The 15074-nt window shown below is 33.1% G+C and overlaps 3 protein-coding genes across 4 annotated transcripts; 1 reads left to right on the forward strand and 2 right to left on the reverse strand.

The window, feature by feature from the left end:
- Nucleotides 1-1690: 1690 nt before the first annotated feature.
- Nucleotides 1691-4365, reverse strand: LOC141723849 (cysteine synthase-like). The gene is made up of 10 exons (XM_074525775.1): nt 4197-4365; nt 3973-4082; nt 3786-3843; nt 3318-3581; nt 3116-3253; nt 2938-2989; nt 2688-2767; nt 2429-2488; nt 2255-2335; nt 1691-1979 (listed from the first exon to the last, which is right to left on the reverse strand). The coding sequence occupies exons 1-10, from the start codon at nt 4245-4247 to the stop codon at nt 1887-1889; spliced, it is 987 nt and encodes a 328-aa protein (XP_074381876.1). The 5' UTR covers nt 4248-4365; the 3' UTR covers nt 1691-1886.
- Nucleotides 4366-4948: 583 nt separating this feature from the next.
- On the reverse strand, nt 4949-8745 carry LOC141676934 (cysteine synthase-like). 2 transcript variants are annotated; one of them, XM_074482655.1, is made up of 10 exons: nt 8587-8745; nt 8347-8456; nt 7650-7707; nt 6981-7244; nt 6759-6896; nt 6605-6656; nt 5955-6034; nt 5725-5784; nt 5560-5612; nt 4949-5291 (listed from the first exon to the last, which is right to left on the reverse strand). In XM_074482655.1, the coding sequence occupies exons 1-10, from the start codon at nt 8626-8628 to the stop codon at nt 5234-5236; spliced, it is 915 nt and encodes a 304-aa protein (XP_074338756.1). In that variant the 5' UTR covers nt 8629-8745; the 3' UTR covers nt 4949-5233. The 2 variants fall into 2 exon arrangements, with proteins under 2 accessions (XP_074338756.1, XP_074338749.1); XM_074482648.1 differs by having other exon boundaries at nt 5532-5612.
- Nucleotides 8746-11635: 2890 nt separating this feature from the next.
- On the forward strand, nt 11636-14398 carry LOC141723853 (photosystem II D1 precursor processing protein PSB27-H2, chloroplastic-like). The gene is made up of 4 exons (XM_074525788.1): nt 11636-11664; nt 11895-11966; nt 12709-13121; nt 14109-14398. Exons 2-4 carry the CDS (start codon nt 11900-11902, stop codon nt 14244-14246), a joined length of 618 nt encoding a protein of 205 aa, XP_074381889.1. The 5' UTR covers nt 11636-11664; nt 11895-11899; the 3' UTR covers nt 14247-14398.
- Nucleotides 14399-15074: the final 676 nt, after the last annotated feature.

Below are 15074 nucleotides of genomic sequence, written 5' to 3' on the forward strand. Positions count from 1 at the left end.
AATAAAAAATTTAACAATTGAAATTTGAAAAAAAAAATTAAATATAATTCTTCTATGGAATAATATTGAATAATTGTGATTGTACTAGAAAATTACTTTAAAATATTTCATTAAGCTTTTATTATTTACTAAATAAAAGAAATGTACAATTTTGTTTTTAAATTAATAATTAAAATTTGTTACTATATGTAATCGAAAATGAAATAGATTATATGAGAATGCAAGACAATAAAATGTCTCTTGTAAGTCTGAAAAGTCACACAACAAATTATTGTTTCGTACCGAGTCAAAACAAATGCTAGTGGTTTGGGCCCTTTGGCTTTGGGGGCTTCTGGCTGGAAAGCTCAGCCGAATGAATCATATCTTTCATATTCCCATGCAAAATCAACTACTCCGTACCATCGTATCTGTTTCGGTCCCATTTGCAAAAACAACCTCATAGGGACATTACGCAGGGCGATCTCATGGTGTAGTGGTATCTCTTTCCCTCTTTACGGCAATGCCGAGGGTAACCCAAAGCAAATCAAACCAAACATACTTCGAGGGTCTGGGGAGGTTAAGATCTACGCAGCATTCCCCTCATTCGTAAGAATGAAGAGACTTTCCCGAAAGACCCCCGACTTGTGTGTATGTGCACAATATATAAAAAGTGTAAAAATTTTAACTAAAAGAATAAACTTTGATAACATAATTTAAAAAATTAGGTCGAGCCTGAGCCTATGGCATTATTCATATAGGGCTTACCTGGACATAACTATCATGGAGAAGAAAATAACTGCTTTGAAGATTGAAAAATGAACTTGGAAATCCACTAAAACGATCTCGTTTTCCAAAATGGCTTCAACAAACATTAAGCAAATTAACATCTCTCCAGAAATGACAAAAACCGTGGAAGGATAATAAATCAAGAATCCCAAGCACTTCAAAACGTATACAATTTGAAGTAATGGATATAAAGATTAATATATAAAATCGGATGTAATATCTTCGGTTCCACAAAGATTAATACACGCAAAAAGGAAAAATTTGGGGTTAAATATCAGGTAAGTGACTTACCGCATCCAAAAAACTATAGTAGGTCACTTATTGGAAATTTGACTCAAAATGATAATCAATTAACTTAATTTGATCATTTCGTTAAAGTTAAAAACTGAAATTAGCCAAAATCGAAAAATGTTAACACGGGAGGGTAGGAGTGTTTCTGGGCTTCAATATGATTATTAAAACTTGTTTTTTGACTCACAAAATCATGATCAAATCTCGTTTCTAATATTCAAAGTTTTGAAAATAACTCAAGTCGGAAAATCAAAGCCAAATTTTATCATAATCTTGTGAGCTAAATAGAAAATTTTAGTAATCATATTGAAGCTCAAAACAAGCTTTACCATCCTATGTTGCCATTTTTTAATTTTAGGTGATTTCAATTTTTGATTTTATCGAAATAATCAAATTAAGTAAGTAAATCAATGATCACTTTGGATCAAATTTGTAATGAGTAATATACTTGGATTATTTAGACGCAATCACTCATCTACTTTGTTTAACCCGAAAAATTTGCAGCTGAAATAAACTATAACACAAGTCATGTACAAAACAACCTCATAGGGACATTGAGCAGGGCGATCTCATGGTGTAGTAGTATCTCTGGTTCTCTTTGCTATTCACACAAATATTGGATGTAATAATATCTTAAGTTCTACAAAGATTAATACACGCAAAAAGAAAAAGATTTGTAGCCGAAATATAACACAAGTCATGTACAAAAGAAAAAAACTTGAAACATAAAACAGAACACATTTTAGTTCTTTTTGTAACAATCAATCCATCAAATTATATAATGTAAAGCTCATTCCATGTTATACTGCGGTGCATCCAGATTCTCAGACTTAAATCTCAAAAGACATGTTTTCAGCTTCATGTCTCACTGATTCAAATAGCACTGTAGACAGATATCGCTCTCCAAAACTGGGAAAAATAGCCTGCAGAGTTGTCGAGAGGAGACGAGTGAGGAAAGTACTCTAGGCATCTAAAAGATATCTAAAAAAAATTACTTAAACAAATCTTGAACACATCTTTAGAAGCCTAGCTTTGTAGTCTGTAGAGTCTGTAGATAGTCATTGACCACATAAATTACTTGATTCACATTGTTTCTTAATTGTTTCTTGAAGATGGATAATGGCATCTCCTCCACTCCAGATGGTGTCATATACATAGAGGTGTTTGGTGTTCGAAAAGAAAACGAAAGCAAACTTACAACTATCAATTTTCCTGCACTTTCTGGCCTCTTTGCGATTTTAATAGCAGCTGCAGCTGCAGCACCAGATGATATTCCCACCTGTAAACGATACTTAACAATCAGATGCTTGTTCTAGACGACACAGAAGTCCCGAAAGAGATCCATTTAGAGTGCATAAATGATCAGACTTACCATCAATCCTTCTTTTAAGGCAAGAAGTTTTGCAGTTTCTAGGGCTTCATCAGTTGACACCTATAAATGACAGAAACATTAAAACACTGTCATTTTTTTCATTGAACTTAGAGATTATTCTATGGTAGTGCTAATGAATCAGAAATAATGTCTTTTCTTTTCAGAAAGAGGCTAAGCGCATGGTTGAATCTGGTGATAGCTAACAGATAAATTGAATGAATCTTTACAGAGGGAACACAATAATTTCCTGTAGTCTAACCTGAACAACTTCATCAAGAAGGTCGACGTCCAGTATTGCAGGGATAAAACCAGCTCCAATTCCCTGGATCTTATGCGCACCTTAGGCATTAGAAGATGTATGCATTAGGTCTATAGTAAACCTCTTTTTGGAGAAATAAGATCATCATCGTAATGAGGATATATGGTCTAACTGGATCCATATGATAATTCGATTAACCAGTTAACAAATAGAAATATCAGTTGTTACTGATCTACCATCAAAACCTTACCAGGCTTTCCTCCTGATAGAACAGCACTTTCAACAGGTTCTACGCCATAGAGCTGATTTTGTAAGAAAGAAAAAAGAGATTTAAAAGGGTAGTGCAACTTCAGTCCCTAAAAAATATCGATGAGTACACAGTGGAGTTCACATCACATATAACTGGGAAAAGGTATTTTGTAGCTAACCTTGATAGCAGGGTTTTGCTCTTTAAGGAACTTTCCGGAACCTGTTATTGTTCCCCCAGTACCAATGCCAGAAACAAAGGCATCAACTTTTCCATAGGAGTCTCTCCAGATCTCCGGTCCAGTGGTTTCATAATGGATCTACATTGTAAGATAAAATTAAAGATTTTAATTGTAAGACTCGAATCTAACCAGTAAATCACACCTTTGGGTTTGTAGGGTTCTCAAACTGCTGAAGAATGTAACCATTAGGTGTTTTAGCCAATATCTCTTCAGCCTTCTGAATAGCACCTTTCGTTCCCTTAGCAGGATCTGTCAAAATCAACTCAACTCCAAAAGCTCGGAGAATAATCCTTCTCTCGAGACTCATTGAAGCAGACATAGTAATTATAAGCTTGTATCCCTTAGCTGCTGCCATGAAAGCCAATCCAATGCCAGTATTTCCACTAGTAGCCTCAATCAGGACACTCTTCAACACAACGACAAAATTTTTGTTAGGAACTAGTTTGATACTGTCAGAGTGACCATCAGAATCTCTACCATCAGAGTCTGATCATCAGTGTACAATCAGAGTTTACTACAATATCACCTCCCCTCTACAATATCATTAATTGGATAACAGGAAAATTCATAGATATTGCATTCAACCGCGCTCATAGAGAATAAAATTAACCTCTCCAGGAGTGATAAGGCCCTTAGCCTCAGCATCAGTAATCATACTATATCCAATCCTGCACAACAAAAACAACACCAATTTCATTAACAAAAACAATCACACATCAACAATACTATATAAGCTCAAAAAATACAAATTTGAATCAGAAAAAAACAGGGAGAGATCAAATATCAATATAAAATACCTGTCTTTAACACTAGAGCATGGCTCCATCATTTCTAACTTAGCAGCAACAAGGCCAACACAGCCATATGTTACATGGTTAAGATACACTAATGGTGTTTTGCCAATCAACTGTTCAAAACAATTTTAAACTTTAGCCCAAGAAAAATAAGTTAACTATGAGTAACATTACAAGAAACAGAAAGATGCACTTATGTTTTTGTGTATGTGTGTGTGCATACTTACTTCAGTGACATCTTTGGCAATTCCAATCTTCTCTTGAGCCATGACTTGCATGCAAAAAGATGAAGAAATAATTTTTATATGTAAGCAAATTTGTTACTCAAAAAGAGAAGGCTGTTTTATTATCGGAACTTGGTTACTCGAGAACTGAGTCTATTCCTGAACCAAACTTTTTTTTAAGGTGATTGAAGAAGGGTCTGACATGATCTTATACTGTTTAACACATGTTAAGGTATTTATTAAAAAAACAATGTTCAGCTTCCTTGATTAACCAGATTATTCGGTGAAACATTTTAACAGAGTTGCAGACTGATCGGATACTCTATATTCGAATATTTTTCTATGTTGGTAAAAGAATTTTGTATATTTGTCCATGAACAGCTAGGCTGCTTCTTTTATGTAGCATTGTACAAGAATGCTAGACAACGATATTGTGGCCGTCTGGGCGAATCTACACTCATTGAGCAGTTATTATTTTCGGAGATAAGTTACTTATTTTCGGAAAAAGTATGCAAGTATCTTCGTTTATGAAAATGAGTTATTTATTTATTGAGCTCGATGAGATAGCTCAAGTGATTAAGGCTTTATTGAGCGCGAGGTTAAGGGCTTGTCTCTTGTTGTCCCAGATTCTGGGTTAGATTCTCGCTCATCCCGAGATTTGTTAATACATATAAGTCAACTATTTCCAGCTAACTAACCAATTATCTCCCTTGAGATGCTCTGAATACAACACAATAATTTTGGTAAGCACAGTCTTAAGGTCCATTCAAGTGTTTATTAAACATAATCAGTTCTGCAAAGATTAATACACGCAAAATGGAAAAATATGTAGTTGAAATGTAACGCAACTCATATACAAATTATAGGCTTGCAAACCAACTATCAATCATCTTCCTGTGCAACATAAAACAGAACACATTTCACTTATTTTTGTAAAAACCAATCTATCCATTGTCATGGAAAGCTCATCCCATGTTATCTTGCTGTGCATCCAAAAACTCAGACTTAGATCTCGAAGGACATGTTTTCAGCTTCATGTCTCACTGATTCAAATAGCACCGAAGACAGATATCGCTCTCCAAAACTGGGGAAAATAACCTGCAAAGTTGTTGAGAGGAGACAGGTGAACAAAGTACTCTAGGTATATAAGAAAATATTACAAATTTTTTACTTTACAAATGTCGAATGTATCTTTAGAAGCTCAGCCTTGTAGCCTGTAGACAGACATTGACCATAGATCTTAATCACTAACAAATTGTCTGCTTGACTGTTCTTTTGGGTTCATTAAAAATATAATTCAGAAGTAATATTCTTGCAGATGGTTAATGACAAACTTACAACTATCAATTTTCCTGCACTTTCTGACCTCTTTGCGATTTTAATAGCAGCTGCAGCTGCAGCACCGGAAGATATTCCCACCTGTAAACGATACTTATCAATCAGATGCAGAAAACTGAACAGAGCATCATGCATTGCAAATTGTTCTGGACGAAAAGAAATCCATTTAGAGTGCATATATGGTTAGACTTACCAGCAATCCTTCTTTTAAGGCAAGTAGTTTTGCAGTTTCTATGGCTTCATCACTTGATACCTGTCAATGACAGAAACAAAATTACATCTTAAATAGAAAGTATACATTGCTATAAAAAATTTCTATAGCATAATATTTAATGTACTGTCATTTTTTCATTGAAGTTACAGATTAGTCTATGGTAGTACTAATGAAACAGAAATATCTAATATAATTTCATGTAGTCTTACCTGAACAACTTCATCAATAAGGTCGACGTCCAGTACTGCGGGAATAAAACCAGCTCCAATTCCCTGGATCTTATGTGGACCTTAGGCATTAGATGATTTATGCATTAGGCTTTTGAGCAATATAAAAAAATTCGGAGAAATAAGATCATCATCCTTATGAGGATATATAGTCTAATTGGATCCATATTTTGGAGGAATAAGAAACTATGATCAGTATATAATGTATTTTATCTGCAGTTGCAGCCATATATATACTCCATCCTCATCTCCAAAAATTTGAATCAGATATGTGGACTATCATAAATGTTTGAAGATCGGGACAACTACATATTCTACCTCAAGTAGTATACAAGAGAAATATCCCTTCACTCTAAGAAAACAGCCCTTTCTCGTTAAACCTGAGATTTTACAATATAAGAAGGCATTCACCGCGTAACTAGTTGCAAGAGGGGGATCAACTTTTTGCAGTCTATTTTCATTGTCCCTTGTGATACTTCCTAGTAGTTTAGTATAATTAACATTGACAAATTTTTTGTAATCTTAATATCTACATTTTTAAACTAGAAAGGAGCAGACGATAAATCGGTTATGCAGCTAACAAATAGAAATTTCAATTGTTCTTTGTTAATAATCTACCATCAAAACCTTACCAGGCTTTCCTCCTGATAGAATAGCACTCTCAACCGGTTCTACACCATAGAGCTGATATTGTAAAAAATACAACTTTTCAGTCCCTTACAAAAATCGATAAGTACACAGGGGAGTCATGTCACATAGAACTGTCATCGGTTTATTGTAGCTAACCTTGATAGCAGGGTTTTGCTCTTTAAGGAACTTTCCGCAACCTGTTATTGTTCCCCCGGTACCAATGCCAGAAACAAAGGCGTCAACTTTCCCATCAGAGCCTTTCCAGATCTCCGGTCCAGTGCTTTCATAATGTATCTGCATTGTAAGATAAAAGTTAACATTTTCCCTATAGGAACAAACAAAATCAACGGGAAGAAGTATATAACTAGTAAATCATACCTTCGGGTTTGCAGGGTTCTCAAACTGCTGAAGAATGTAACCATTAGGTGTTTTAGCCAATATCTCTTCAGCCTTCTGAATACAACCTTTCACTCCCTTAGCAGGATCTGTTAAAAACAACTCAGCTCCAAAAGCACGAAGAATAATCCTTCTCTCGAGACTCATTGTAGCAGGCATAGTAAGTATAAGCTTATATCCCTTAGCTGCTGCTATGAAGGCCAATCCAATGCCAGTATTTCCACTAGTAGGTTCAATCAGGACACTCTTTAACACAACATCAAAAAACACTGAATTAGATCTAATTACACCCTCACTTGAATAGATTATAGAGCGCGAAAATTAGAAACTTACATCACTGCCTAAACACAAAATCCCAAACCAATTGAATACAAAGATAATATATCAGCTATACTAGCTATCAATATTTTCTTTATGAATTGCTTTGATACATAAAATCAACCTTCAAAAAATCCACAATAAATGAACTGTTTCGAGACTAAATTCAAGCAATCTGCTATCCCTTTCTGGATATCAAAATGGATCCGCTTAAAGGCCACATCAATAAACCTCATAACATTATATTGCATGAATTTTTCTACTTTCATTAGTAGACCTTTAATGCTAGGGAAGCTAAATGCATAAACAAGAACATAAAGCAAAAAAAATTACCTCTCCTGGGGTGATAAGACCCTTAGCCTCAGCATCGGTAATCATACTATGTCCAATCCTGCATAACAAAAACAACATTAATTTCAATAAAAAAGGGGTTAATTATCAAATTGATCAATTATTCCACTCCAATATATCAATCGGATTATCGGGGTATTTTTAATTATCTCTATTAAGTCACTTAATTAACATGTATCTAAATCTGCATGTCAAGTACTCAAGTTCTTGCTGACCAGTTTAACATAATAAGCATATGTAAATGGCAAGCCCACTATAACTTTACAAAATGCAATAACTCGTTTGTTGAGTAGTGTAATAGAGACCAAAAATTTCTTGATGACCTATTTGATAAATTGGAGAGGAATAAATGATTCATTTGATGAGTAACCCTCAAAAATTATTCACACATTACCAATACTATATAGGATGCTTAACCCTCCAAAAATATTCACACATTACCAATACTATATAGGATGATTAACCCTCCAAAAATATTCACACATTACTAATACCAGAAATGGTTCAGGACAAACGATTGTTAGCAGTATACAATACAATACTACACCAACTCACCAAGTATAGCACTGGCCATATGTATGCTGCAACAATTGTTTGACCTAAATAGAACCCATACTATATATAAATACTCAAAAAGTACAAATTCTATTAAAAAATAGGGAGGATGAAAGTGAAATACCTGTCTTTAACACTAGAGCATGGCTCCATCATTTCTAACTTAGCAGCAACACGGCCAACACAACCATCAACCACATGGTTAAGATACACTAATGGTGTTTTGCCAATCAACTGTTCAAACAATTTTTAAACATGAGTTCAAGAAAACAAAACAAACTAGCTAACTGAACAGTAGAAGAACAAAAGATGTGCTATGTGTGAGTGTGTGTGTGTGTTTCAGTGTGTGTCTGTGCACACTTACTTCAGTGACATCTTTGGCAATTACAGTCTTCTCTTGAGCCATGACTTGCTAACACAAAGCAGATAAGCAGTGGAAATGAAATTTATTTATGTGGAATATATAGCACTTACGAGTTGTGTATTAAAATTGGAGATTTATAAACTTCTTTATGTACACGCTACAGTTTGTTGCAGCTCATAAAAATACCAATTTTGGATTTTTATTTGATGGTACTAGACTTTGTTCGAGTTATCATGAGAATATAAAATTTGTATTGTTTCTTTATCGTGAAAATTGTAGTATTTTTTAAGAAAGTTTTTGGGCTTTGACTCGTGATTTATAAGGGGCTTATCTCTTATAACTCCTTATCAGCTTATTGATGACTGTTTATCGACTTAACTTATAAGTCGAATTTATGACTTATAAACTGATAAGTTGAATGTTAGTCACGAGCTACTTGTTCCCAACTTATTTTGATATTTCGTTTTTTTATTAACTTCAGTTTTAAAATATATGTTTTTAAATATTAATCCAATTTAAAATTCATGAATGAAGATAATTAATTTAATAAATGATTTATTTTATTTCATTTAAGTAAAATAAATTTTGACTTTTATCCAGACACTTCTATAACTTATAAGTATTAATCTATTTATTACTTATAAGTCATTTATTCATTTTAACTCATAAATTATTTATTTTAAGATTTTTCAAATGGGCAGTTTTTGTTAGATTCTTGTCCTAATTCTTGTTCGAAGAGATATGTTTAACTAAGCAGGATTACTAGCTTATCCACTGTTGTCTTTAAGTTTTAGGTTTAACCCTCATTCACCCTGAGAATTTTTTAGAATATATATTCATTATCAAGTTATAAGTCATTTTTATCTAAAAAAATATCACTTTAAATAAAAAAAAAAATTGTGAATAAATTTTTGCTCACCAAGTTTCAAGAGACAAGAAGACTTTGAGCATATTTGGATAAATTTAAAATTAATAATTCTGATAAGCCAAAATTATTGCCGAGTCAATGAATTATATCTTTCGTAATACTTCTAAAATTGGTGGTCCTTTATTTTAGTTTCTCTAATTCAATATACGTGCTACGTTAAAAACTAGCGTGAGACATGGACATATTCTAAAATATTACAAAATTGCTCCCTCTGACCCTTCCATTTATTTACACTTTTTTTTGCATGACCCTTCCAATTGTTTACATTTCAAAATTTTTCAAAAATTGTAAAGTTTTTATAATTTTTAAAATAACTACATCCACTTCTTCTCTCCACTATACCCACTTTATACATATAATATTAATCGGTTCCACTACTTTACTCACTTTTTTAACTTTCCTCCACTATTTTATCATTTTTCTTAAACTCCGCGTCTCACCCAGATGTAAACATTTGGGAGGGACGGAGGGAGTATAGTTTTTTTATTAATTTTCATATATTTTTGAGATATTTAAAAAAAGTTAAAATATATGTGTAGCAGAGGAGTCTCAAGATTATATGATTCAAGTGTCAATTTCTGGTTATCAATTTCCACAATGGCTTGAACCGTTAAAAATATATATCATTTGTTCAACTCGACGTAGAAATGAAGAACTGGTCGCAATATGAGTCGTGCGGGAATCGAATTTGAACTTATGTTGATATGATGATGTTTTTGGACTTATTTAAAATCTATCGGAACAATAATAGAATATTTGGTGGATATTTCTCATCGTTTTTTTTAAATATTTATACATCGGTCGTATTTTACGGAAAATCAGATATTTAAAACATATTTGTTAAATATTTGTAATAAAATATATTGACTTCAATATTTCTATTTCTATTTCTATTTCTTTTTTTACGAGGATGGAAATCAGTTACGTATTACCTCCCTCCTCTGTTTCATTTTAATAGTCGTTTGACTTTTTTGCACTCATTTCGAAGTGCTTTGACCGTGTAGTTAAAACAATAATTTTTAAAATATATAACTTAAATTTTTATATACAAAAAGAAAATTTAAAAAATAATATTTTTTACTATGCGGTCAAAACATCTTGAAATACGTGCAGAAAAGTCAAACGACAGTTAAAATGAAATAGAGAGAGTATTGTTAACCATCTATCAATTAAGCATAAATATAGGACGTGACTTCCTAAATTTATAAAAAAATTAGTACTAAATATATCCCCCAAAATTCAAATAAAAAATAGAGTATCATGTACCTGAGGATGACCTCTCGTAACTTCACTAATATTATAACATTTACATATATAGAGTAAATTTCTATGGAGTCCACCTTTTAATTGTAGTCATCGGAGTCCATTTATGTTCTGCAAATAAAATATCTTCAAAAACGTGTTATCTTGCAAAACATGTTTCACAAATATCATTATTTCAATAAAATAATGCAAATCTCATATATTTACAAGTACAATATGTATGTTATGCAACATGAACATTTATGTTCGGCAAACTAAACATGTTTTGTAGAATAATATATTTTGCAACGTTTTACTTGTAAAATTTATGCAATCTGCAAGATTTTCATTAAAATTATGATATTTGTAGAATATCATTCGAAAAATAATACGTTTTGCAAAAATTTAAGCTATATTTTACTCACTGAACATATATGGACTCTAATGACTCCAATGAAATAGGAGACTCCATAAAATTTAATCATATATAAATATATTAGGATAAATTTATAATTTTAGGATAAGTTATTAGTATTTATAAAAATGTCATTAAATTCGTATGAGAGAGTTTATAACCCCGTATCCGTTTTCTCTAAAAAATATATATACAAAATTGCAAAAAATTTATAACGGACTAAGACTTAATTACAACAATTGCTTGACATGGACGGGTAGTTCTATAAAGAAAGAGTCCAAGATAGGCCCAAAGTGAATCCTAACTTCTCTGCCAGTAAAATAATCAGCCCATTTGATAAACTGAGGGTGTAAAAAGATCTTTCTCAAACATCAATACCAAAACTGAAAAATATTAAAAAGTTGAGTGATCTTTTAGCAATTTTCCCTTAATAAGGCCTCGTTTGGCTAACCATTAAAAAAACAACCACTTCTGCTTATCCACTTCTTTTCAAGTAAGAATCACTCAATTTCTCTGTCTTAAACCTTTTTTTATTAATTTTTATTCATGGGTTTTGTGTTAAACACATACATGTATGTAATTTTATGAATCTTGGTAGTGAAAGCTGATATAAATTATAGTTTCTTGAATTTAAGTAATAATTTAAGTGATAATATAAGTGATATTTATGGTTCTTATTACATACATGTTTGTATTGTAATGAAATGTGTTTATGTTTTGTAGGAAACATGGGTGTTTCTGTTGCATTGTCTCCTGCTGTTGTTTGTGTTGAGAAACATGGAGGCTTGAATAAATGTAAGCATTTTTTTTTAAAATACTGTTTTTTTAATGTAAATTTGAGGCCAAGAATTCAAGAAAGCTAATGTGATTAATAATTAAGGAAAATAATGATGCCAATATTGTGCATTACGTCTTTTTATATTGTTGTCGATTATAAATGTAAATACTTGCTCACGTTTCTCTAATGAGACTCGAAACGTTGACCTCTTGAAACTGTGCATTAGGCATAATATGACTTGATTTGGCCTAATTTACGGTAATTTTACTTTTGCATATTGTACTCGAAATGGTAATTGATGTAAATTCACCACTTTAACAAAAAACTGTGTTGACTAATTAGCAAAAGATAAAATAAAGTGTTGATTCCGACAAAAAAATAAAAATAAAGTTTTGATGTTCTTTATGTGTTCTTTATTTACTTTTATAGTATATAACTTAAGGGTCAAGCTCTGGTAAGAACAGATATTAGCCTAGAACAGTGATAACATTGTTGATTTGTGGTAGAACAATGCAATATTGAAAATATGAAAAACATGCATAACCCGTTGTTCTACACTTTTAAAAGAGTGCAAAACCGTTGTTCTGAATGTTCTCACATAAAAAAATGTTCTTACCTGAATGATGTCCTACAACTTAAACTCCTGTATTTTAAGAGTCTGTTGTGCATTTGTTACAATTAGCATAAGATTTTTAGTTCTGTTAATGAGTTGTATCATGTATTATTTAGAATGTATTTGTTGTCCTGGCAATGTTTCAGATAAACCGGAATTTAGGAGTCGTGCCGTATTACCTTCTAAGAAAACATCATTACATCGTCGACATGTTTTAGTCTGTGGTGGAGCTTCATTAGTTACAATATTAACCCTCAACTGGCCGTTAACATCTTCACCGGCTTGGGCTGCAGAGGAGTCAACTAGCCAAGCAGACAAGGATGAAACTGTTGTTGATGCCATAAAGTCTCTTTTTGATCCTGACGAGAAAACAAAGTCAGGTAAGGTGTTGCCTAAGGCTTATCTGAAATCCGCAAGAGAGGTAGTAAAGACGCTGCGTGAGTCAGTTAATGAAGATCCTAAGGATAATGCCAAGTTTAGACGGACGGCAGATGCAGCAAAGGCATCAATTCGAGATTATCTTGGTAACTGGAGGGGAAATCAAATAGTTGTTAAGGAGGTATGATACATTTTGGCGGCATTTACTTTTAAAGTCCTAGTTTAGTCTAGATAGATAAACGGTTCTTATTTAAGTATGTCACATGCATGAAATTGATTTTAAAGAATGATCATTCTCCTTGGGCCATGGGAAGTAGTAAATGTTTAATGTTTCTCATTCACCTGAGTTCTTGCTATTTGAAATTGCTATTTGTTGTGTGTGGTTTCCAAAAATAAAAATCAAAATTCTGGACCGTTTTTTCTGTATTATGAAAGTTGTGATATATGCTAATCATCAAAGCAAAAACTGCTCTCTGATTACATGTAACAGCGATCCAAGTATTATATCCTATTCCAGGCCTTAAATATTTGAGTTGAGTCTTGACATGGTAACAAATATGTTGCTGGAACAAAGTATTGATGGATGCTTACATTGTGGAAGCTTAGTTCAGGCTCAGATCACCAGAATATGTGCAGTTACATTTTGCTCGTTGCATACGAATTATAAGTCATATTGCAAGTTTGCAACTCACTACATATAGGGCGTCTATCTATGTCACCGGAGTGTGTAAGCTTCTTGAATACAATGATCCTCTAAGGTCTAAGCTCTCCATTTTTCTTATGATTCTGCATCTCCCCCCAATAAAGGAAGAACCACACTCTCTGTATGTTCTCGCCTTTTGTTTTTCATTTTACCACTACTTAAAGAGGTCAAATTTTGTATGGTGGAGCAAATCCTGAAATTGATCTTTAGACACAGCAACCAAGCACCACTTTAGGCCAGCCTGAAAAATTCCTACCTTGCACTTGTAGGCACTAATTTACTACTCCTTTCTTAACGAAGGGATATATAAGAGGAGTCATGTGCATGTGTTCATATTGCTTTGCATTACTTTATTTACTTGCATCCTTAAGACTAGTTATTAGTGTTGGCAACTTCTAGTATTTTCATTGCTTAAGACTTCTGTTGGAAATTTGGTTTTTAACCTTAACTTGTACTTGAACACAGGAATCATATGTCATGCTTGAAAAAGCGATCAGATCACTAGCTAGCTTCTACTCCAAAGCAGGCCCGTCTGCTGCACTTCCGGAGGAGGTTAAATCTGACATTTTATATGATTTGAACACTGCGGAAGAATCTTTGTAATATATGAGTCTCTACCATTGATGCATATAACATAACACATAAAGGTCATTCAATAGAATTATTAATACATTCTAGTACTGCATACGGCATTTCTGTTTGTACCTACTGGTTTCTATTTTATTGTAGAGGCATGCACTTGTAAGCTTCTTATCTTTGTCGGAGTTCTAGAGTGGCATGTTGGCTTTCTCATTTGCAACTTTGCAACAATCAAGTGTGGTCTGACTGAAATTTAGCAGACAAAATATGCAGAAAGCTGAACTTTCTCATACAAACTACAAGGAGATTACACCATACCGCTAGGTTTAGTTCTTTCGTTTTCCTTGGTTAACTGCATACTTGCAGAATGCAGCGGCACTCAGCTGAGCTAAACCGTACTTGGTTGGAAAGAATAATGTCAAACGGGAAACGCCTTCAGTTGATCTAAACCCTAGCTGGGATGTTTATATCCTATCAATTCTATCAATTCAAGTAGTTTAATTGAAGGCATTTTCCTTCTACTATGGAAAAGCAAGGGAAATGCCTGCAGTTGATCTAAAAACAAACTTATAAAATGAAGCTTACCTAAATCAGCAAGGTGTACAGTTGTTCTGCTGGAAAATTAGATAATTATAGACACTTGAGAGGGAAAAAAAAATTCTCTTTTCGAAAAGAAACAAACATCAAGTGGTACAGTGGGAGATGACAAGTATCAACTAATTAATCCACGCCTACATATAAAGCAGGGTACTGACTGAATTAGTGCTATTCGTACAGCTGATGTCAATTTTATATTTGTGATCGCTGGTATCTCCCTCGCTCTCTTTACGGAACGTTAAGGTTTCGAACTTT

This window comes from Apium graveolens, chromosome 1, assembly GCF_009905375.1.
Source record: "Apium graveolens cultivar Ventura chromosome 1, ASM990537v1, whole genome shotgun sequence".
Classification (NCBI taxonomy): domain Eukaryota; kingdom Viridiplantae; phylum Streptophyta; class Magnoliopsida; order Apiales; family Apiaceae; genus Apium; species Apium graveolens.